Below are 26,686 nucleotides of genomic sequence, written 5' to 3'. Positions count from 1 at the left end.
CAGAGGTATCTGCATAGACGCTGGGATGTAGATGATTACACTGCACTGGACAGGGGAACCTGCATAGACGCTGGGATGTAGATGATTACACTGCACTGGACAGGGGAACCTGCATAGACGCTGGGATGTAGATGATTACTCTGCACTGGACAGGGGTATCTGCATAGACGCTGGGATGTAGATGATTACTCTGCACTGGACAGGGGTATCTGCATAGACGCTGGGATGTAGATGATTACTCTGCACTGGACAGGGGAATCTGCATAGACGCTGGGATGTAGATGATTACTCTGCACTGGACAGGGGAACCTGCATAGAAGCTGGGATGTAGATGATTACTCTGCACTGGACAGGGGAATCTGCATAGACGCTGGGATGTAGATGATTACTCTGCACTGGACAGGGGAATCTGCATAGACGCTGGGATGTAGATGATTACTCTGCACTGGACAGGGGAATCTGCATAGAAGCTGGGATGTAGATGATTACACTGCACTGGACAGGGGAATCTGCATAGAAGCTGGGATGTAGATGATTACTCTGCACTGGACAGGGGAACCTGCATAGAAGCTGGGATGTAGATGATTACTCTGCACTGGACAGGGGAATCTGCATAGAAGCTGGGATGTAGATGATTACTCTGCACTGGACAGGGGAATCTGCATAGAAGCTGGGATGTAGATGATTACTCTGCACTGGACAGGGGAATCTGCATAGAAGCTGGGATGGAGATGATTACTCTGCACTGGACAGGGGTATCTGCATAGACGCTGGGATGTCGATGATTACTCTGCACTGGACAGGGGTATCTGCATAGACGCTGGGATGTAGATGATTACTCTGCACTGGTCAGGTGAATCTGCATAGAAGCTGGGATGTAGATGATTACTCTGCACTGGACAGGGGAATCTGCATAGATGCTGGGATGGAGATGATTACTCTGCACTGGACAGGGGTATCTGCATAGACGCTGGGATGTAGATGATTACTCTGCACTGGACAGGGGAACCTGCATAGAAGCTGGGATGTAGATGATTACTCTGCACTGGACAGGGGAATCTGCATAGAAGCTGGGATGTAGATGATTACTCTGCACTGGACAGGGGAATCTGCATAGATGCTGGGATGTAGATGATTACTCTGCACTGGACAGGGGAATCTGCATAGACGCTGGGATGTAGATGATTACTCTGTACTGGACAGGGGAACCTGCATAGACGCTGGGATGTAGATGATTACTCTGCACTGGACAGGGGAACCTGCATAGACGCTGGGATGTAGATGATTACTCTGCACTGGACAGGGGAACCTGCATAGAAGCTGGGATGTAGATGATTACTCTGCACTGGACAGGGGAATCTGCATAGACGCTGGGATGTAGATGATTACTCTGCACTGGACAGGGGAATCTGCATAGAAGCTGGGATGTAGATGATTACTCTGCACTGGACAGGGGTATCTGCATAGACGCTGGGATGTAGATGATTACTCTGCACTGGACAGGGGAATCTGCATAGACGCTGGGATGTAGATGATTACTCTGCACTGGACAGGGGAATCTGCATAGAAGCTGGGATGTAGATGATTACTCTGCACTGGACAGGGGTATCTGCATAGACGCTGGGATGTAGATGATTACTCTGCACTGGACAGGGGAATCTGCATAGACGCTGGGATGTAGATGATTACTCTGCACTGGACAGGGGAACCTGCATAGACGCTGGGATGTAGATGATTACTCTGCACTGGACAGGGGAACCTGCATAGACGCTGGGATGTAGATGATTACTCTGCACTGGACTGGGGAACCTGCATAGAAGCTGGGATGTAGATGATTACACTGTACTGGACAGGGGAATCTGCATAGAAGCTGGGATGTAGATGATTACTCTGCACTGGACAGGGGAACCTGCATAGACGCTGGGATGTAGATGATTACTCTGCACTGGACAGGGGAACCTGCATAGACGCTGGGATGTAGATGATTACTCTGCACTGGACAGGGGAACCTGCATAGAAGCTGGGATGTAGATGATTACTCTGCACTGGACAGGGGAATCTGCATAGAAGCTGGGATGTAGATGATTACTCTGCACTGGACAGGGGAATCTGCATAGACGCTGGGATGTAGATGATTACTCTGCACTGGACAGGGGAATCTGCATAGAAGCTGGGATGTAGATGATTACTCTGCACTGGACAGGGGTATCTGCATAGACGCTGGGATGTAGATGATTACTCTGCACTGGACAGGGGAATCTGCATAGACGCTGGGATGTAGATGATTACTCTGCACTGGACAGGGGAATCTGCATAGAAGCTGGGATGTAGATGATTACTCTGCACTGGACAGGGGAATCTGCATAGAAGCTGGGATGTAGATGATTACACTGCACTGGACAGGGGAATCTGCATAGAAGCTGGGATGTAGATGATTACTCTGCACTGGACAGGGGAATCTGCATAGAAGCTGGGATGTAGATGATTACTCTGCACTGGACAGGGGAATCTGCATAGAAGCTGGGATGTAGATGATTACTCTGCACTGGACAGGGGAATCTGCATAGACGCTGGGATGTAGATGATTACTCTGCACTGGACAGGGGAATCTGCATAGACGCTGGGATGTAGATGATTACTCTGCACTGGACAGGGGAATCTGCATAGACGCTGGGATGTAGATGATTACTCTGCACTGGACAGGGGAATCTGCATAGAAGCTGGGATGTAGATGATTACTCTGCACTGGACAGGGGAATCTGCATAGACGCTGGGATGTAGATGATTACTCTGCACTGGACAGGGGAACCTGCATAGACGCTGGGATGTAGATGATTACTCTGCACTGGACAGGGGAACCTGCATAGAAGCTGGGATGTAGATGATTACTCTGCACTGGACAGGGGAATCTGCATAGAAGCTGGGATGTAGATGATTACTCTGCACTGGACAGGGGAACCTGCATAGAAGCTGGGATGTAGATGATTACTCTGCACTGGACAGGGGAATCTGCATAGAAGCTGGGATGTAGATGATTACTCTGCACTGGACAGGGGAATCTGCATAGAAGCTGGGATGTAGATGATTACTCTGCACTTGACAGGGGAATCTGCATAGACGCTGGGATGTAGATGATTACTCTGCACTGGACAGGGGAATCTGCATAGAAGCTGGGATGTAGATGATTACTCTGCACTGGACAGGGGAATCTGCATAGAAGCTGGGATGTAGATGATTACACTGCACTGGACAGGGGAATCTGCATAGAAGCTGGGATGTAGATGATTACTCTGCACTGGACAGGGGAATCTGCATAGAAGCTGGGATGTAGATGATTACTCTGCACTGGACAGGGGAATCTGCATAGAAGCTGGGATGTAGATGATTACTCTGCACTGGACAGGGGAATCTGCATAGACGCTGGGATGTAGATGATTACTCTGCACTGGACAGGGGAATCTGCATAGACGCTGGGATGTAGATGATTACTCTGCACTGGACAGGGGAATCTGCATAGACGCTGGGATGTAGATGATTACTCTGCACTGGACAGGGGAATCTGCATAGAAGCTGGGATGTAGATGATTACTCTGCACTGGACAGGGGAATCTGCATAGACGCTGGGATGTAGATGATTACTCTGCACTGGACAGGGGAACCTGCATAGACGCTGGGATGTAGATGATTACACTGCACTGGACAGGGGAACCTGCATAGACGCTGGGATGTAGATGATTACTCTGCACTGGACAGGGGTATCTGCATAGACGCTGGGATGTAGATGATTACTCTGCACTGGACAGGGGTATCTGCATAGACGCTGGGATGTAGATGATTACTCTGCACTGGACAGGGGAATCTGCATAGACGCTGGGATGTAGATGATTACTCTGCACTGGACAGGGGAACCTGCATAGAAGCTGGGATGTAGATGATTACTCTGCACTGGACAGGGGAATCTGCATAGACGCTGGGATGTAGATGATTACTCTGCACTGGACAGGGGAATCTGCATAGACGCTGGGATGTAGATGATTACTCTGCACTGGACAGGGGAATCTGCATAGAAGCTGGGATGTAGATGATTACACTGCACTGGACAGGGGAATCTGCATAGAAGCTGGGATGTAGATGATTACTCTGCACTGGACAGGGGAACCTGCATAGAAGCTGGGATGTAGATGATTACTCTGCACTGGACAGGGGAATCTGCATAGAAGCTGGGATGTAGATGATTACTCTGCACTGGACAGGGGAATCTGCATAGACGCTGGGATGTAGATGATTACTCTGCACTGGACAGGGGAATCTGCATAGACGCTGGGATGTAGATGATTACACTGCACTGGACAGGGGAACCTGCATAGAAGCTGGGATGTAGATGATTACTCTGCACTGGACAGGGGAATCTGCATAGAAGCTGGGATGTAGATGATTACTCTGCACTGGACAGGGGTATCTGCATAGACGCTGGGATGTAGATGATTACTCTGCACTGGACAGGGGAACCTGCATAGAAGCTGGGATGTAGATGATTACACTGCACAGGTCAGGTGAACCTGCATAGAAGCTGGGATGTAGATGATTACTCTGCACTGGACAGGGGAATCTGCATAGACGCTGGGATGTAGATGATTACTCTGCACTGGACAGGGGAACCTGCATAGACGCTGGGATGTAGATGATTACTCTGCACTGGACAGGGGAACCTGCATAGAAGCTGGGATGTAGATGATTACTCTGCACTGGACAGGGGAATCTGCATAGAAGCTGGGATGTAGATGATTACTCTGCACTGGACAGGGGAACCTGCATAGAAGCTGGGATGTAGATGATTACTCTGCACTGGACAGGGGAATCTGCATAGAAGCTGGGATGTAGATGATTACTCTGCACTGGACAGGGGAATCTGCATAGATGCTGGGATGGAGATGATTACTCTGCACTGGACAGGGGTATCTGCATAGACTCTGGGATGTAGATGATTACTCTGCACTGGACAGGGGAACCTGCATAGAAGCTGGGATGTAGATGATTACTCTGCACTGGACAGGGGAATCTGCATAGAAGCTGGGATGTAGATGATTACTCTGCACTGGACAGGGGAATCTGCATAGATGCTGGGATGTAGATGATTACTCTGCACTGGACAGGGGAATCTGCATAGACGCTGGGATGTAGATGATTACTCTGTACTGGACAGGGGAATCTGCATAGAAGCTGGGATGTAGATGATTACTCTGCACTGGACAGGGGAATCTGCATAGACGCTGGGATGTAGATGATTACTCTGCACTGGACAGGGGAATCTGCATAGACGCTGGGATGTAGATGATTACTCTGCACTGGACAGGGGAATCTGCATAGAAGCTGGGATGTAGATGATTACTCTGCACTGGACAGGTGAATCTGCATAGAAGCTGGGATGTAGATGATTACTCTGCACTGGACAGGGGTATCTGCATAGAAGCTGGGATGTAGATGATTACACTGCACTGGTCAGGGGAATCTGCATAGAAGCTGGGATGTATCTGATTACTCTGCACTGGTCAGGGGTATCTGCATAGACGCTCGGATGTAGATGATTACTCTGCACTGGACAGGTGAATCTGCATAGAAGCTGGGATGTAGATGATTACTCTGCACTGGACAGGGGTATCTGCATAGACGCTGGGATGTAGATGATTACTCTGCACTGGACAGGGGAACCTGCATAGAAGCTGGGATGGAGATGATTACACTGCACTGGACAGGGGAACCTGCATAGAAGCTGGGATGTAGATGATTACTCTGCACTGGACAGGGGTATCTGCATAGACGCTGGGATGTAGATGATTACTCTGTACCCGGCCTCACAGATTCATCCCACTAATCAGAAATTTACCGTCTGAAATCCTCCGTTACACGGACCCGCCATTACATCGATAAAGTATTCTATAGTAATGTATGGGGAGACGTGGAGATTTGTGATGGGCAACTATCCATTTACCACCATAGGTACTGTTACATCCAATCAGGCCATTACGTGATTCAGAGGCTGTACTTGCAGTACCCTTAGAATGCGATTGGGGGGATGTGTCCAATCACAGGTGACCCCGGAATGAGACAGAAGCTTCCAGAGTAGAAGAACAAATTTATAGAACATCCCCAAATATTCTGATTTTACATCATATGAGTTTTACGGATACAGAAATATAAATGTTATTTTGCAAAGAATTTGGAGCAATATCAGCTAAATCTCCATCAATGCCTCAGTCAGGAGGCCGAACACAAGATCCTGATGAGAAGGGTCCAACCGGTATTGCATCCATCATTATTTTCTAATAGAAATCATGGTGTATGTACTAAACACGGACATGCGCTGGGCTGCCCAGACAGGAGCGTGATGAGACATTTGTGGGTCCTATGTACACAGGGAGGTTCTGCCCAATTGCGGGCCCCATAGGATCTAGGACTGGGGTAGCCAACCCTGGTCCTCGAGAGCTACCAACAGTGCATGTTTTCCAGGTCTCCTCACAGAATCACAAGTGTAATAATTAACACATTTGAAAAGCTCTGCAGGTGGAGCTAGTGAGTAATGAGTACACCTGTGCACCAGCTAGGTGGTCTGGAAAACATGACCTGTTAGTAGCTCTCGAGGACGGAGGTTGGCTACCCCTGATCTAGGGTAATACAGTAGTTATGCCTTTCGAGCCAGACTGCCTGCAGATGGGGCTCCTTTATCCCAGGGATCACTGGTTGATGTAGACAAGGCGACATCGATGCCTCACTCAGGGGCCCATGGTGCAGCCTCAGAAGAGGGAGAATTGGGGCCACTCTGCCTTCTGTAAATTTTAGGTTCTCCGTCCCCTAAGGGTCACACACATCCAGCAATCCCGTGTAACATGAACGAGATACTAAGAGATGGGATTCCTTATGAATAGGACACATTACACAGAGGCAGGACAGGAGCTGGAGCCTGGCCATGTACGTGGTTTATGTGTAAGTAGTGAGGAAGCTTCTCCTTTCATTATTAGTACATCCTGGTATTACAGGAAGAGTGTTGTAAAGCCGGTGGTAGGCTGTATGTGCTGCAGCCGCCCTGCGGGTGAGGGGAGATTGGCACTTTGGTGTTGTAGAGTCTCAGGGTCTAGGTGAGATGGGCTGGGGCTCCTTACTGTGCCAATCACAGGCTAACCCTCCTGTGCATACTGCAGTCTTCGCTGTTTGATAATAGCTGTACTACCCCCTCTCCCCTCCCCCTCTGCAATGGGAAGGAAACAGACCAGAAACAAGGGCATTAAACATTTATTTTATTGGAGACAGCACAATTAATCTTAAGACTTCTCTAATTGTACAGTAAACATCTTTATTGCATTAGTGAATCAAAATTAGCAAAAACATTTTAAAAGGTGTAAGCGCTTCAGATAAAAAATGTGGCACATGGACCTTATACAGAGGTTATATAAAGGTATTCCAGCTTTACGTGGGAGCGATTGTCTGGTACAGGTTTCTACGTGGGGACAGTAGGAGAGCAAAAATAAGGAATTAGAGGTCAGTTGTCCATGGAAACCAAGACAAAGGCATCTTGTCTGCTGCAGAACTTCTTAGGAGAGAAACTGCCAATCATTACACTTCAGGTCTTCTCGGTTTAGACGATGGTTCCCAAAATGAGCGTCTTGGGGCACAGTTTGGTTGCCCAATCAAATTATTTATGGTGAATGTGATATTCAAAACCCGTGCTGGAATGTGTGGACAAACAGAAGCCCAGCCCTGACCCCCTCCACATAACTGACCCCAAGGATGACAGCACATCCCTGACCCCCTCCACATAACTGACCCCAAGGATGACAGCACATCCCTGACCCCCTCCACATAACTGACCCTAAGGATGACCGGTCAGCACATCCCTGTCCTCACCACATAACTGACCCTAAGGGTGACAGGTCAGCACAATGTACTTGATTTAATAATTTTTGCAGAATTTCTGAATAAGACACTTTCAGCCTATGGGATGAAGCGAATAAAATGCTGATAGTCTTGGGCGCCGCGATTCTGGGAACCACCGGTGTAAGATCATTTATAGCTGTGACTGTAGTGAAAGACGTCATCCATTGCATATAACCTGCTGTGCTCATAGCTGACCGGAGTAATGGAGCCACACAGTTCTTTCCCCAGAGAATGCGCAGTAATTGCTACACTGGTGATAATGAACAGATTATAGGTTGTCCTAGCAGTGAGAGTCCTCATACAATCTATGGAATCTTCTAATAGGAGTATACTACTTATTTTGTAAACACAGTTTCCTGGCCCACTAGAGCTTACACTCTAATATCAGTGCGTAGAGCATGGTAAAATAAAATGATGGAAACGCCAATGCGAAGGCTATAATGGTAACGGTAAGCGTCAGAAGCTCTGGGATTCCCCGTTATACTCACATTGCACTTACAGAGAAAGAGAGAGACGGATCATTCCCATCAGTTAGGGGAACAATATTCAACATTAAACCACTATCACTATCACTACCACATGAAGGAAACCTCAGAATATGTGTTTAATGTGTTCAGTAAAATAAATAGAAAACATTGAAATTGACAATTATATTAGTATTAAAAGGAATCATTATTTTAAGTCCTTCTATTTAAGGATGTCAGTCTGTACTTCCCCCAGCAGGTGGCACTCTCGCCTCACATGGAGACAATGATGCTTCGCCTAGGACTATACATTTCAAACAAGCTGAGGAGGGCGACGTGAAGTAACGGTTAGGGGTAAAGCGAGTTAGCCCAGTGGGAATGCAGAATCGTTGGTGAATAAAATTCCTCTGTATTGTATTTTACATAATATATTAGGAGTAAGGTCACGTGATAGAAGTCCGCTCAATGGCTCCCAGTCTGTCATACAATGTGGAGGACCCCAGCAGGTTTATATTACAACAATGAAACGTTATGACGACACATCGCCATGTGAACATACATTTCTATGTCCTGGTAAATGTGACCAGTCACCTTGTGGCCAGTCCACGGGCTGTATCATGGAGGTCCCATGGTATACAGAGGCCCTCACAGCCCATGGCTATAAGGCCGACAATCACAGCAGGCGCTGAGCGGTTCTCACTATATAGGGTTATCAATGGCAGTCACTATATAGGGTGATCACTCCCAGTCACTATATATAGGGTGATCACTCCCAGTCACTATATAAAGGGTGATCACTCCCAGTCACTATATAAAGGGTGATCACTCCCAGTCACTATATATAGGGTGATCACTCCCAGTCACTATATATAGGGTGATCACTCCCAGTCACTATATATAGGGTGATCACTCCCAGTCACTATATATAGGGTGATCACTCCCAGTCACTATATAGGGTGATCACTGGCTGACATGTCAGATGCTACAACTGGTCATGTGATCCCACCCGTCCATTACTCCTATAAAACTACGGCCAGGAGGGAGGTTTGGTAATTCCTTATTATACAAGCAAAACATCATACAAGTTTCTAATGAAGCAGACGGCGTATGGTCAGAGGCGCCAGATATGTACATTATTGTAAGTGACTAGCGGAAAAGCACCAGATTACAAGACAGATCTGCAAAAGGTGTTTGTGTTGGACTGGTCCCTGTATCTCTAAGTAATACACTCCCCCCACCCCGCGCTGATTTACATCCTATGGAATTAATCCCATTTCTCACTTTATCCCCTACATAATCTGCAGTCACAACCAATAAGAGGGACGGTCAGACCTATATACATGACATGTGACTGACCTCTCCAGACCCTGATTGGTGGGGTGTAATGTGGGTGGGGCTGCTGTGACCGATGCGGGGGAGATTGTACCCCCAGTGCTCAATCCTCGCACAGCGAATCAGACGTTAGTGATTAGACGTTTGGGGAGTAACGCGCTTTCCTCAGGGGCGGTGACAAGAAAATGGCAGCCGATTATTATCCCACAATTCTCCACATGGGCTGTGAAAACTGGCACCTAATGCACCTCAGGCTGTGGCCATTCTTCCCCACTGCCAGCACTTTCCTTGGCATTTACATTTATTTTGACACAGACAGTGGCTCCATAGCAGTAGTGAGCCCACACCGGCCGCTAGCTAGGCCTCGCTACACGTACAGAGTGAAGAAATTAGGAGCGAAGCTGATCAGGTTTTATTTGAAAGCATCAGAGACACCCAGGAAAGCTCTGCAGAATCGGATCCGGTGCAGGAGAAACGTGAGGGCATTATGCCTCCTCCCTCGCCAGTGCCTCAGCCTCCTGCAGACAGAAACAGAGGAGTCATTACACTCATACAACCACTTGGACAATTATAAATTCCTCTTCTAAGTGGTCGGGTACTATGAATTAATGCAGGAAACTGATAGAATGCGAGTCTGAGCGCAGCAGTTCCAGTCATTCCAGCATTAAAGATGGCTTCCCCATATGCCGACACTGCAGGGGATGCAGGCCATACGCCGACACTGCAGGGGATATGGACTTCTCACATGCACCAACCTCAGCATGAAACAAACCTATGTGTAAAACCAGGATCTTTCTTGTAATGAGTAATTAACATGAGCCAGAGGTTACACAGTGCCTGGACTTTATGCCGGTAGGCGGCTGATCACATGACACTGATGACATCACAATGGCTGGGAGAGGAGTAACATGTCATTGCTCATTACATCCCGGGATGTGGCCTATGGTTGCGCTGGGAGCTCAGTCCTATAATATTACAGATTACACACAGGGGGGCGGAACCTCAGCTAGGGGCGAAGAAGAAGTAGAGTGAGTAACTTTGTATCTGGAACAAACCATGCTGCAGTGCCGGGGGGGGGGGGGGGAGCCACTTGGTGGCATACATTTGGGGGGGGGGGTCTATGTAGTAATCCTTGGCGAGAGAGATATAGTGGAGGGAGATAAAGTACCAACCAATCAGCTCCTACTTGCACGCTGTGTTTGAAAAATGACAGGGGCTGTTTGGTTGGTACTTTATCTCTCTCTCCAAGGCTTAGTACATAGACCCCAGTTACTTGCATTTCTTTGTTATCTGCAGACATCACTATGTCAGGAAAAGCTGCATCATTACCGGCCCCAGGGACACAGTGGTACCTAGTGTATCTGTAGCAGATCGCAGCAACGCAGAGCTCGTACCTTGGAGCCGGGGGGAGGTGTGAGGCCGAGGAAGGTAAAGACTCTGTTGTTCTCTCTGGCTTCAAAGAAATCTTCATAATTCTGTGAAAAGAAACAGACACAATTATGGGTTTATGGTAATGTCAGTCGTCGCTGCCCTCCTGGCAGGTGGCGCCAGAGAGTCACCGGTCATTGGGAATTATTCTGGGGCTCAGAAAACACACGTGGAGATGGCAGCCAGCAGGTGACATGGTCAGAGAAAGGTTTCTGCCATTAGATAAACGTATGCATATAGCTGGCAGAATTACGCACAACTCATCAATACGCTTATTTCATAAAGCGCTGTGTGTGCAGGTAATATACGCAGCTCAGTATATGGTTACAAATGAGAACCCGCAAACCACAACTCTTCCAGGATGACCCCTAAGATATCCGATCTCTCCTTCTGGTAGGGGCGCAGTATGTAGTATACGAGGGCCGATTAATGAGACTGCCTCTGTTTTTCTGTCCCATAGGTAGACGCGGCGACGCTACGCTGGTTATTGTGAGGCTCATACATCGATGTGTCTGAACCTGCAGTTGGACTGTCGTAGTCTTCTTTGTTTGGTCACAGCCGGTGGAAGATCTTCGTACATTTGTTTCGTCATGGCGGATGAGGAAGACGTGTCTGCGAGATTACGTTAGAGATGTGGGTTTGAATTTTTGTGTTAAACTTGAAAAATGCGGAAATGAAACTCATGAAAAGTTACGGCAAGCATACGGTCGAGAAACAATTAGCAAGAACACCGTTCGAATGTCAAAGAGGATACCAGATTTCCTGACATCGATTGCGATGTGTGACAAATCGTGGATTCGTCATTATAATCCAGAATTCAAACAACAGTCCAGTGTACGGAAACACGTGTATTTGTCCAAAAAATTCTGTGCAATTCCTTCGGCGCGTAAAGTCATGCTTCTGCTGTTCTTTGAGATGCACGGTATGATCCTACAGCGCTGGGTTCCCCATGGACAAACAATTAATGGGGACTACTATGCAAACGTCCTGAAAACCCGTTTGCGTGGAGCCATGAGGAAGAAAAGATCACATTTGCTGAAGAAACTGTGGTTTTTGCTCCAACACAATGCCCGACCACATGTTGCTGCTGTTGCATTGGCAGCACTGACTGAGATTAATGGGACAGCACTAGAACACCCTCCATATAGCCCAGACTTAGCGCCCTGCGACTTCTGGGCATTCCCAACTCTTGAAAAAAAAACAAGAAAGAAGTTCTCAACAGATGATGAAGTGAAAAAAATGAGAGTTATCGTAGACTTACCAGTGTTAACTCTCTTTCTTCGTTCATAGTCCATAGGGGGAGACAGTGGGGTGTAGGTGGTGGTTAGGAGGACTGGACACCAACAGTTAAAGCTTTTCTGTCCCAGGATGCTCTGGTCCTTCCCCCCCTATACCCTGCCCACAGTCTGAGATAATTCAGTTTTGTCAACAAACCCAGCAGACGTGACACGGCGGGCTGCCCACGAGGGACTCACAGAGCTAGTAGAATGAGCAGATACTGTAGCCGACACAGGAAGGCCCGTCTGAGTGTAAGCCTGTGAGATAGTCATGCGAATCCAACTGGCCAGAGTCTGTTAGCTGGCCAATCCTTCTTGTGGAATCCATATAGGACAAAGAGGGAGTCCGATTTACTGATAGAACCAGTACGGTCCACGTAGATCTTCAGAGCACGGACTACATTCTAAGGAGGTCACACCTGCCGAGAGGTCTAGTGATTGGAAGGCCGGAACAACAATTTCCTCATTAACGTGGAAACGAGAGACCACCTTGGGAAGGAAGCCAAGGCAAGTTCGAAGAACAGCCCTGTCCTGATGAAAGATCAAAAATTGAGAGCGACAGAAGAGCGCCCCCAAATCTGACACCCTACGGGCAGATGTAATGGCCAGAAGAAAAAATCTTTGCAGTGACCCATTTGATGTCTACAGAGTCCAGAGGGTTCAAACAGAGGCCCCTGAAGTGCATGGAGAACCACTGACAAATCCCACGGAGCCACAAGCGTGACAAAGAGAGGTTGTATATGGAGGACACCCTGAAGGAAGGTGTGAACATCTGGCAGTGGAGCAATTCTGCACTGGAACCAGATGGACAGAGCAGAGACATGCACCTTCAGAGAGGCAAGGCGGAGTCAGAGATCCAATCCATCTTGAGAGAAGGCAAGAATCTGAGAAACCCCAAAAACCTGAGGGTCATAGTTTCTGGCATCACACCAAAGGAAGTATGTATGCCACACCCGGTGATAGATCCAGACAGAGGCCAGCTTACGCGCTCTGAGCATGGTCTGGACCACGGAGCGAGAAAACCCTTAGGAGGGATGTCTCAAGAGCCACGCCATCAAAGACAGACGGGCCAGGTCCAGATGTAGACAGGGACCCTGAGACGACAGGTCCGGCCATTGAGGAAGTTGGAGAGGAGCATCTATGGAGATACTTTGAAGACCGGAGTACCAATGGCATCGGTGCCAAGCCCGAGCTACCAACAGAACCGTGCCTTATTCTTGCTTGAATTTCTGATGGACCAGAGGAAGAAACGAGACTGGAAAGAAGAGGTACGCCAAATGGAAGGTCCACTTCACTGACAAGGCATCCACGAAGGCTGCTTGTGGGACCCGTACACTGGAAGCTTGTGGTTGTGTCGTGAGGCCATGTGGTCCATGTCTGGCAGACCCCATTTGTCCACCAGGAGCTGAAAGACCTCTGGGTGTAGAGACCACTCCCCGGTGTGCACGTCGTGATGGCTGAGGAAATCTGCTTCCCAATTGAGAACCCTCGGGATGAACACCGCGGAGATGGCCGGGAGATTAATTCCGGCCCACGTGAGAATGCCTGCCACTTCTGCCATTGCCACCCGACTGCGAGTGCCTCCCTGGTGATTGAGGTAGGTCACCACCGTGGTGTTGCCGGACTGTACTTGTACTGGCCTTCCCTGAAGAATGTCCTGAGCCAGAGTGAGGGCTCTGTAAATGGCTCAGAGCTCCAGGATGTTGATTGGTAGGACCCCCTCGGTGAGAGTCTAACGACCCTGGAAGAAGTGCTGGGCAGTCACTGCGCCCCATCCGCAGAGGTTTGCGTCCGTGGTGAGGAGCACCCAATCTGAGATCCAGAAGGGGCAAGCCTTGTTTAGGTGGGACGTCTGTAACCACCGGAGAGGGATAGATGAACTTCCGGAGAGAGGACCATTGTCTGGGATCTGATCAGATGGGGCAGCCCATTCTACCTGGAGAGAATTAGGTGTTGTAGGGGCCTAGAGTGGAACTGAGCGAACTCCACCATTTCGAAGGTGGATACCATGTACCCCAAGGTCTGCATTTCTGCTGCGACTGTGGAGATTTTGTCTGCCGTCAGGAAGATTTTTTGAACATGAGAATCTAGAAGGGCTCCCAGATGTATCATCCCTTGAGAAGGGGTCAGTGAAGACTTTTTCCAGTTGAATAACCAGCCGTGTTTTTGTAGAAAGGCCATGGTTATCTGAAGATGGCAGTGAAGGAGCTCTGGAGAGTGTGCTAACAAGCAAGAGGTGGTCCAAGTATGGGAGTATACTTTCCCCCTGATGACCAAGTGGGCCACCATGATATTAGGAAAAGACCTGAGGAGCTGTAGAAAGCCCAAAAGGCAGTGCTTGAAATTGGAAACGTTGCTGTAGGACAGCAAACCGGAGATATCGCTGATGAGAGGGCTCTATAGGTACATGTAGGTAAGCATCCTGAATGTGCAGAGACACCATGAAGTCCCCAGGTTCCATAGCTAGGAGAATAGAGCAGATGATTTCCATACAAAACCTGGGGTCTCTGATAAACTTGTTCAGAGACTTGAGATTGAGGATAGACCGATGAGACCCATTGGGCTTCAGGGTAGAGTAATAACCAGTCCCTCACTGGTACAACGGGACCAGAATTATCACCCCCAAGTGCAGCAATTGCCTGAATGGTCTGATGGAGGGCCTGTGTAAACGTACTGCTGGGGCAGTCTCAGGAATGAGAGGGCGCGTAACCGTGAGAGACCACTCACTTCTTGTACCCAGGCGTCGGTGGTGGTCTGATGCCAGAAGTGGGCAAACTGAAGAAGTCGGCCTCCCACACTGGAATCCCCAGGGGGAGGCCTGCCCCATCAGGCTGAATGATTGTCCTCGGATTTGGCAGTTGGAAGTCTAGAAGACCAGGCCTGCTTGGTCCTGGGCTTGGAGGACTTTGTGGAAGTTGACTGCCGTGGAAAGGACTGACCTGTAGCTTTTCCCTGGGGATGAAAGGACCTAAAAGGATGGCTTTCCTGTGCTCAGCATCTACACCAAGGCCTCGGATGTCATCTTAGAAGCTGCCATGGTAGCCACAATCTTGTCCAACTCTGGGCGAAACAGATCTCCTTAGTGTAAGGCAGTGATTCCATGGCCTTCTTAGAGTCTGTGTCGGCCTTCCATGAACGAAGCCAAATGATATGGCGGGCTACCACCGAAGTAGCAGATGCCTTGGAAGCTAGACAAGTATCCAAAGCCGCCTCTCCTAAATAGGGGGCTGCATCCCTGATGTGTGAGATGTAGGACAGCTGTTCCCGAGAAGCATCAGAGGGAAATGAGTTCTCTAGAGCATCTGCCCAGCACTCAATGGCTTTGGCCATCCAGGCAGAAGCCATGGATGGACGAGTAATCGCTCCTGTAAGAGAATAAACACATTTGAGGCAAGCTTCTGTAGGCATAGGTAAAGTAGAGCTTTTAACTAGACGCGTCACGTGGGTAACCACCGCTGGGAGAACTTCCCATTTAGCGCAATCAGCTGCTGGAATAGGATAAAAAGAAACCAGGCATTTTGGCAGCTGGAACTTTTTACTTGGCGTATTCCATGCCGCGCTCATGAGTTCAGAAAGCTGATCAGAGTGAGGAAATTCCACCAAAACCACTTTCTGTCCCTTAAAGAGGGGCTCTTCTGCCTTAGGAATGGGCTCAGCATCTTCTATTTGAAGAATTGATTTGACAGCCCTCACTAGTGCAGGAACATTCAATCTAGACTGATTCACTGAGTCCCCCTGGGGGAGGAAGAGTGAGAGAGATCTGCGTCTTCTGCCTCTGCAGACGATACCTCATCAGATCTGAGAGCTGTGTGGACTGTGAGGATAACACAGCACGTTTAGTAGTATTACTGGGTAAGGGTCTCTCACTTTGCAACATTTGTTGAAAGGCTGTAGAAGTAGCCGCTAGACTCTGCACTGAGGTAGAGAGCCTGTGTACCCAAGGAGGAGGTATAGGAGGTACAGGTATAGATGGGTTGTGGCAATCACATAGGGGGAGCTACCGCAGGCACTGCAAGGCGGTCCCCAATTTTTGCCAACACCTGTGCATAGCAAGCCCAGGGGGTGATCCTGAGCAGGAGCTGGAGGGGCTGACTGGCCTGGGGCAGTATAACTAGATGCACATAGACCATCTTGGGTTAATCCTGCAAGAGACCAGTATAGGAGCAGCAGCAGCCTGCTTGTTACCCAGGCCTTTGCTATACATAGCTGCAAGGACAGTATAACACACAATATGGCACTGAGCAGCAAGCAACACACAGTACGTGACAGCCTTCACAAATACAGGTAGATGTGAAGTACAGTGAACCCCCTTATACACCAGTATCCCGGGGTTATAGTGAAAGAAAGGGAAAGGTATAAGCTGACAGTGGAGATAAAACAGAAAGCAGCACTAGCACAAGTCACATACAATGCAGAGTATACAATATAACTGCAATGGGCACTAGATTCAACTACACAGACTGCAGTGGAATGGCGCCCTGACTGGGGGAGGGGCTGCAGGGAGAGGACTGACCTCCCCTATGCTGACATCGACCACCGGCTTCCTGGCCTCTGTTTATACCCTGCGCCAGTATAATTTTATGCCCTGGTGGTCTAGTGGAGTCCCGGACGAATTGGTGTCCACATCAGCACCTCCGATCCGTCTCCTGAGACCGGAGGTAAGACTGCGCATAGACGTGGATTCCCGCAAGCAGGAACCAGCCTTACCTGTCCCCCTGTGTCCTGGCTACAGTCTGGGGTCCTCCCATGGAGCCGCACTAGCCAGGCCCCCCCAATGCCCCGCCGTAAGTACCAACCCTGGGGCAGGAGTTGTGGCGCCGCGGAGGGGTGATGGAGCAGTAACCCTGGTGTCCAGAGGACTGCCTAGCGCTACCTGCTCTTCAGTAAAACCAAATAAAAGAAAAAACATAATGTAAAGCTTGAGCTGCGTAAAAGCTGCCCCACTGTGTAACCGGTGATTCAGCTCCTGCCCGACACCAACAACAAACTGAATTGCCTCAGGCTGTGGGCGGGTTATAGGGGGGAGGACCAGAGCATCCTGGGACAGAAAAGCTTTAACTGTTGGAATTCAGTCCTCCTAACCACCACCTATACCCCATGGTGTCCCCTGTGGAGCCCTATGGACCCTGAAGAAGAAATGCCACAGCTGCAACACTAACAGTGATGTCACAAAACAGTCTACTGCGCGTCTGTGAATCCTTGTTGAAACGCTGTAAAAAATGTATTGAATGAAGGACGCGACTTTGAAAAGTAATGAGAGGTTTTTTTTTAATTCATAATCAGGTGACTCCACAGGATCTGAACATTTCTCTTTTTCAATCAGCCCCTCATATAAATACATATCACACACATGGGAGACACACACACACTGGGGACACACACACGGGAGACACACACACACACACACACACTGGACACACACACACACACACACACACACACTGGGGTCACACACACACACTGGACACACACACACACTGGGGAGACACACACACTGGGGAGACACACACACTGGGGAGACACACACACTGGGGAGACACACACACACACACACACACACTGGGGACACACACACACACACACACACTGGGGACACACACACTGGGGACACACACACACACACACTGGACACACACACACACACTGGACACACACACACACTGGACACACACACACTGGACACACACACACACACACACACTGGACACACACACACACACACTGGGGACACACACACACACTGGACACACACACACACACACTGGACACACACACACACACACTGGACACACACACTGGACACACACACACACACACTGGGGACACACACACACACTGGTGACACACACACACACACTGGACACACACACACACACACTGGACACACACACACACTGGACACACACACACTGGACACACACACACACACACACACACACTGGACACACACACACACACTGGGGACACACACACACACTGGGGACACACACACACACACACACACTGGGGACACACACACACACTGGGGACACACACACACACACTGGGGACACACACACACACACTGGGGACACACACACACACACTGGGGACACACACACACACACTGGGGACACACACACACACACTGGGGACACACACACACACTGGGGACACACACACACACACTGGGGACACACACACACACACTGGGGACACACACTGGACACACACACACACACTGGACACACACACTGGACACACACACACACTGGACACACACACACACACACACACTGGACACACACACACACACACACACTGGGGACACACACACACACACACACACTGGGGACACACACACACACACACTGGACACACACACACACACTGGGGACACACACACACACACTGGGGACACACACACACACACTGGGGACACACACACACACACACACTGGGGACACACACACACACACACACTGGGGACACACACACACACTGGGGACACACACACACACTGGGGACACACACACACACACTGGGGACACACACACACACACTGGGGACACACACACACACACACACTGGGGACACACACACACTGGGGACACACACACACTGGGGACACACACACACTGGGGACACACACACACACACTGGGGACACACACACACACTGGGGACACACACACACACACACTGGGGACACACACACACACACACACTGGGGACACACACACACTGGGGACACACACACACTGGGGACACACACACACTGGGGACACACACACACACTGGGGACACACACACACACTGGGGACACACACACACACTGGGGACACACACACACACACACTGGGGACACACACACACACACACTGGGGACACACACACACACACACACTGGGGACACACACTGGACACACACACACACACACACACACTGGGGACACACACACACACTGGGGACACACACACACACTGGGGACACACACACACACTGGGGACACACACACACACACTGGACACACACACACACACTGGGGACACACACACACACTGGGGACACACACACACACTGGGACACACACAACACACTGGGACACACCACACTGGGACACACACACACACTGGGGACACACACCACTGGGGACACACCACTGGGACACACACTGGGACACACACACACTGGGGACACACACACACACTGGGGACACACACACACACTGGGGACACACACAACACACTGGGGACACACACACCACACACACTGGGGACACACACACACACTGGGGACACACACACACTGGGGACACACACACACACTGGGACACACACACACACACTGGGACACACACACACGACACACACACTCGGGACACACACAACACACTGGGGACCACACACACACTGGGGACACACACACACACTGGGGACACACACACACACACTGGGACACACACACACACACTGGGGACACACACACTGGGACACACACACACACTGGGACACTCACCACTGGTGGACACACACACTGGGGACACACACACACACTGGGGACACACACACACACTGGGGACACACACACACACACTGGGGACACACACACACACACTGGGGACACACACACACACACTGGGGACACACACACACACACACTGGGGACACACACACACACACACTGGGGACACACACACACACACACTGGGGACACACACACACACACTGGGGAACACACACACACACACACACTGGGGACACACACACACTGGGGACACACACACACTGGGGACACACACACACTGGGGACACACACACACACTGGGGACACACACACACACTGGGGACACACACACACACACTGGGGACACACACACACACACACACTGGGGACACACACACACACACACTGGGGACACACACACACACACACACTGGGGACACACACACACACACACACTGGGGACACACACACACACTGGGGACACACACACACACTGGGGACACACACACACACACTGGGGACACACACACACACACACTGGGGACACACACACACACACACTGGGGACACACACACACACACACTGGGGACACACACACACACACACTGGGGACACACACACACTGGGGACACACACACACTGGGGACACACACACACTGGGGACACACACACACTGGGGACACACACACACACTGGGGACACACACACACACTGGGGACACACACACACACTGGGGACACACACACACACACACTGGGGACACACACACACTGGGGACACACACACACACACACACTGGGGACACACACACACTGGGGACACACACACACTGGGGACACACACACACACTGGGGACACACACACACACACTGGGGACACACACACACACACACTGGACACACACACACACACACACTGGGGACACACACTGGACACACACACACACACACACACACTGGGGACACACACACACACTGGGGACACACACACACACTGGGGACACACACACACACTGGGGACACACACACACACACTGGGGACACACACACACACTGGGGACACACACACACACACTGGGGACACACACACACACACACACACTGGGGACACAAATGTAGTGAAAACGTTACAGAAATATAGGAAGCCCCCTTATGGCATGGTCTCTGGCAGAACATAGCGCTGTGTTCCCGTGTCTGCAGACACTACACCAGTACGGCTCCTATTATATAAGTGAAAGGAGGTCATCCCATCTACAGCTTTGCACGTCTTAGAGAATAAATATTGGTTCCTGGCACGTGTCCTCTCTGACTCATGGGTAAATGTACACTATATTATCTGTACGCTTTACCTGTGTACCATGGAGGCGTTGTGGCAGGGCTGGTATCTTTACCCAGATAATGAGTGCCACTGTGTCCTAATCTTTTGCTGGCAACGTAAAACAGGTGCTATGGGGAAGGCAGCTCAGTAAGTGCGTCCAGCTCTCCCCTGGGGGATGACTGTCTGCTTTGTGTGGATCAGAGGAGACAGACTGACTATTCCTCAGCCTCCATCACATATTGTAATTACCTAGCAGTGCCAGCAGGTGGTGCCTGAGATCCGCAGGGGAGGACACCTTTGTGTATTTTAGGAGCAGGCAGCAGAGTTAAGCAGCTGCTGACTAGAGTAGGGGTGCAAGTGGTTTGGGGAGAGGGGGACATGCAGGGCAGCAGGATGAAAGGAATAGCCCACAAAACCCCCATTATCCATCTTTGTTCTTTTCCAGGGATAATTTAGACAGTAGAAAATAGAAACCTTCACTGAGCCGGCTGACAAACCCGGAAAGACGGGGACTACTGGCTGTACATCAGGGCCATAATGGGGGTGTGCAACCTGTGCCGTCATACAGGGTACAGGGCCCTAGGGGGCACCCTGCAGTCAGTAGAACTACTACAGAGCCACTAGGAGCATCAAAGAGAGCTGGGCATCCTTAGGGAGTTCCGGGCAGTGCTCTAGTTCCCAGAGTAAGTGGCCATGCCCCTTAGGAGTGGCATCATGACGTAACTGGTTTAGGGAGCAAGGCCAACACAGGGGACAGTGCTGCCCTTTTACGCACTGCTGTACATACATAGCATATGGTGCCAGGTGCCCTATTATGTATCTGAGAACAGGGAAGGCGCAGGGGGAGGGGGAGGGGGGGAGGGGGGTAGAACATGCTACACGTGCAGATGCTTCTTACCCCAATGTATCGCTGGTCGCTGAAGATAAGCGGGGGCAGAGGATTGCCACTTGCCGGCCGGGATTCTTCTGGGACATTCTCCCTCATCCACTTGCGGTTCTCCTCATTAGCTGCGATATCCTTTTCTTCAAATTCGATCTTCATGGCTTCCAGGAGCCCCAGCACCATCTGTTGCTGCTTTTTGATCTGAAATAAACAAACAATTCACTTAAAACTTAAGAAAGCTAAAAAAAATTAAATCAATCACTTAGAAGCCATCCCCCAATACCCAGCAGCTAATCGTGGTAATAACCAGGAATGATGTACGGACTCCAACCCCCATCATCTCTAAGAGCAATTAGGGTCCAAGCAGTACAGGGAGGGGAGCCATAACCATGCCCCCAATATGCCACAGCCACAATAGCATCTACATGCTCTATAATCATGTTGGGGCATAGCCACATGGCCACAAGTGACCAGACAGATGGGGACCAGGGGAGGTTCGGAGGTCACTAAGACCTATGAGCAGATTTACCTATATATTATCCTAAGTCCCATCTCCTACCACCGACACTCACGAGAAATTAGATGCATTATGAGCCTGGAGTTGGGTAACCAGGTACCAAGAGGAAGAACTCCCACAGGCTGCCATGTTACAGCCTGAGCCCATGTATGGTCAGTTCGCCCAATGGCCGTGACCCCGATTATTTGTAACTACGCATGGGCGAAAAGTTCTGAAAACCCCTGGGAACGAGGGAAGGAAGCCCTGTCCATGCAGACTAACGGTCTGGTGTCACCAGAAGGGTGCACTGGGAGAGAGGGCAGGAAGCACTGGGAGAGAGGGCAGGCGGCAGGTCAGAGGTGCTGCGTTATGAGGAGTCGGATAGGCTTTAATGAAGAAATTAGTCTTATGGGCTCATCTGGGGGTGGTTGGATGCTGATGTATAATACAGTGAGGGGGTGAGATCCAGAGAAGAGGCAGCAGGAGAGAAATCTTGGATACATGAGACATAACTGACCAGAGTGGAGGAGAGGTGGTGGCCAGTGGAGGGACTGAGGCCTGAGGTGAGAAGTATAATAAGTATTCTGTTGTGGATGTGGAGGGAGGAGGGCAACACAGAGGGAGAGGTAAATGGGGACAGACTGAAGTGGGGAGCGGTGGGTGAGAGATAGTTAAGGTTGTCCCTATGGTGAGGAAGGATCAGGAGTCAGAGATATTGTGGATGTGGAAGCGCAATGATTGTTGGATAGACTGGATGTGGGGAGTGAAGGAGAGGGGGAGTCTCGTATGACTTCCAGGTAGTGGACATCGGGGACAAAGGATATTATGGTATTGTCAACCTACAGAGAGAGGAGAGGTGAGGGGGTCCTAAATGGGGGGAAAACAAGGAGTTCAGTTTTGGACATATTTATTTTGTGAGAGAGCTGGGACATCCTGGAGAAGGCAGAGAGACCAAGACAGGAGAGGGCCAGGAGAGGAGGGACCAAAACAGACCTTTGAGGGACACTGAAAGAGACAGAGAGAGAGATGGAATCAGAAGAGAAGACCGAGAGTAAGTAATTAGGGAGGCAAGAGGTGAGGAGATGATAGTGCCATAGAGACAGGAACAAGGGATGGGTGTAAGGAGGAGGAGAGGGTCTTCTGTTCAGGAAAGACAACAAATTTAAATCCTCATTAACCGTATTGAGCCCATGTTTTTCCTAACAGTTTATTGTTTATCGTACTGTCTAATAAGAGATTCCAGGTAAGAGGAATCCCATGGGATGCACCCGGCTACAGTATGTCAGAGATACAGCAGTTACCAAGCAGAGCATTATATTCCAGCACACTACATACAGTCTATGGGCGAGTGGTAGAGCATTACATTCCGGCACACTACATACAGTCTATGGGCGAGTGGTAAAGCATTATATTCCGGCACACTACGTACAGTCTATGGGCGAGTGGTAGAGCATTATATTCCGGCACACTACATACAGTCTATGGGCGAGTGGTAGAGCATTATATTCCGGCACACTATGTACAGTCTATGGGCGAGTGGTAGAGCATTATATTTCCCGGCACACTACATACAGTCTATGGGCGAGTGGTAGAGCATTACTTTCCGGCACACTACATACAGTTTATGGGCGAGTGGTAGAGCATTATATTTCCCGGCACACTACATACAGTCTATGGGCGAGTGGTAGAGCATTATATTTCCCGGCACACTACATACAGTCTATGGGCGAGTGGTAGAGCATTATATTTCCCGGCACACTACATACAGTCTATGGGCGAGTCGTAGAGCATTATATTTCCCGGCACACTACATACAGTCTATGGGCGAGTCGTAGAGCAGTGGATCTAGCAGCAGATATACAAGTGTCACATAGCAAGTTAATCAGCAGTCTCCTGATGCGTCCTAGTCGCACCACATTGCAACTTTTTTTTTTCGGCAAAACAAGATGCAAAAATCCACCAGACGTTAGCAGTCTCTAACAGGACCAGGCGGCTTACTCACACCAGGCATATGGCGCTGCATGGCATATTGAGGCCGAGGGGTGACACCAAAGTGCAGAATCCCCCTCAGTGACAGGAGCCGACACTACAAGTACTCTGGTCCTCGCAGGCAGCCCGCACCTCTGGGACCCCCGGAGAGACTAAAACCAGGGTTTCGGTGCGTGGTCCTGCCCCCACCCGTGAGTCCACACCACGTTTTTTTTGGCACGCAGGGTGCCACGCGCAATGATAAGTTGCCAACACACTGGGCGCATACACAGGTAGGGACATCGCTGATTGGGGCTAGCTGAGAAAGGACAGATCTGTATGTCTAAAATGAGTGTACCAGTGCCCCCCACTCCTGTGTTCATATGGGGAAAATTACAGACTGACCCCCAAATCACCACGATACAATGGGCTATAGTATATAGTATATAATAGTACTGAGCTATAGCGCTGACCCCCAAATCACCACGATACAACGGGCTATAGTATATAATAGTACTGGGCTATAGCGCTGACCCCCAAATCACCATGATACAACGGGCTATAGTATATAATAGTACTGAGCTATAGCGCTGACCCCCAAATCACCATGATACAACGGGCTATAGTATATAATAGTACTGAGCTATAGCGCTGACCCCCAAATCACCATGATACAACGGGCTATAGTATATAATAGTACTGAGCTATAGCGCTGACCCCCAAATCACCATGATACAACGGGCTATAGTATATAGTATATAATAGTACTGAGCTATAGCGCTGACCCCCAAATCACCATGATACAACGGGCTATAGTATATAGTATATAATAGTACTGAGCTATAGCGCTGACCCCCAAATCACCACGATACAACGGGCTATAGTATATAGTATATAATAGTACTGGGCTATAGCGCTGACCCCCAAATCACCATGATACAACGGGCTATAGAATATAATAGTACTGAGCTATAGCGCTGACCCCCAAATCACCATGATACAACGGGCTATAGTATATAATAGTACTGAGCTATAGCGCTGACCCCCAAATCACCACGATACAACGGGCTATAGTATATAGTATATAATAGTACTGAGCTATAGCGCTGACCCCCAAATCACCATGATACAACGGGCTATAGAATATAATAGTACGGAGCTATAGCGCTGACCCCCAAATCACCATGATACAATGGGCTATAGTATATAATAGTACTGAGCTATAGCGCTGACCCCCAAATCACCACGATACAACGGGCTATAGTATATAATAGTACTGAGCTATAGCGCTGACCCCCAAATCACCACGATACAACGGGCTATAGTATATAATAGTACTGAGCTATAGCGCTGATCCCCAAATCACCACGATACAACGGGCTATAGTATATAATAGTACTGAGCTATAGCGCTGACCCCCAAATCACCATGATACAACGGGCTATAGTATATAATAGTACTGAGCTATAGCGCTGACCCCCAAATCACCATGATACAACGGGCTATAGTATATAATAGTACTGAGCTATAGCGCTGACCCCCAAATCACCATGATACAACGGGCTATAGTATATAGTATATAATAGTACGGAGCTATAGCGCTGACCCCCAAATCACCATGATACAACGGGCTATAGTATATAGTATATAATAGTACTGAGCTATAGCGCTGATCCCCAAATCACCACGATACAATGGGCTATAGTATATAATATATAATAGTATGGAGCTATAGCGCTGACCCCCAAATCACCACGATACAATGGGCTATAGTATATAATATATAATAGTATGGAGCTATAGCGCTGACCCCCAAATCACCATGACACAACGGGCTATAGTATATAGCATATAATAGTATGGAGCTATAGCGCTGACCCCCAAATCACCACGATACAATGGGATATAGTATATAATTGTATGGAGCTATAGCGCTGACCCCCAAATCACCACGATACAATGGGCTATAGTATATAGCATATAATAGTATGGAGGAGCTATAGCGCTCAGTACCATTGTATTTCTGACTGTCACTAGTTCTTCATATTTAGTGAACTCCTTAGACGAATGCAGTCAGATAGCAGAAGACACATTGCCTGTAGGTGT

General features: G+C 49.4%; 1 protein-coding gene across 3 annotated transcripts in view; it reads right to left on the bottom strand.

The window, feature by feature from the left end:
- Positions 1–7,275: 7,275 nt before the first annotated feature.
- SH3BGRL (SH3 domain binding glutamate rich protein like) overlaps positions 7,276–26,686 on the bottom strand; it is an 85,053-nt gene continuing 65,642 nt past the window's right edge. For all 3 annotated transcript variants that reach the window (XM_088450850.1, XM_088450851.1, XM_088450852.1), the window contains exons 2-4: positions 22,132–22,317; positions 11,120–11,200; positions 7,276–10,243 (exon numbers count right to left, since the gene is read on the bottom strand). In XM_088450850.1, coding sequence (XP_088306976.1) covers positions 10,211–10,243; positions 11,120–11,200; positions 22,132–22,317 — 300 coding nt within the window. In that variant the 3' untranslated portion in view covers positions 7,276–10,210. The remainder of the gene's footprint in view (positions 10,244–11,119; positions 11,201–22,131; positions 22,318–26,686) is intronic.

Source organism: Taudactylus pleione, unplaced genomic scaffold (assembly GCF_031769625.1).
Source record: "Taudactylus pleione unplaced genomic scaffold, aTauple2 ptg000530l, whole genome shotgun sequence".
NCBI classification, from domain to species: Eukaryota; Metazoa; Chordata; class Amphibia; order Anura; family Myobatrachidae; genus Taudactylus; species Taudactylus pleione.
The sequence above is the reverse complement of the archived record's forward strand: the minus strand, read 5'-3'. Positions and strand labels throughout refer to the sequence as shown.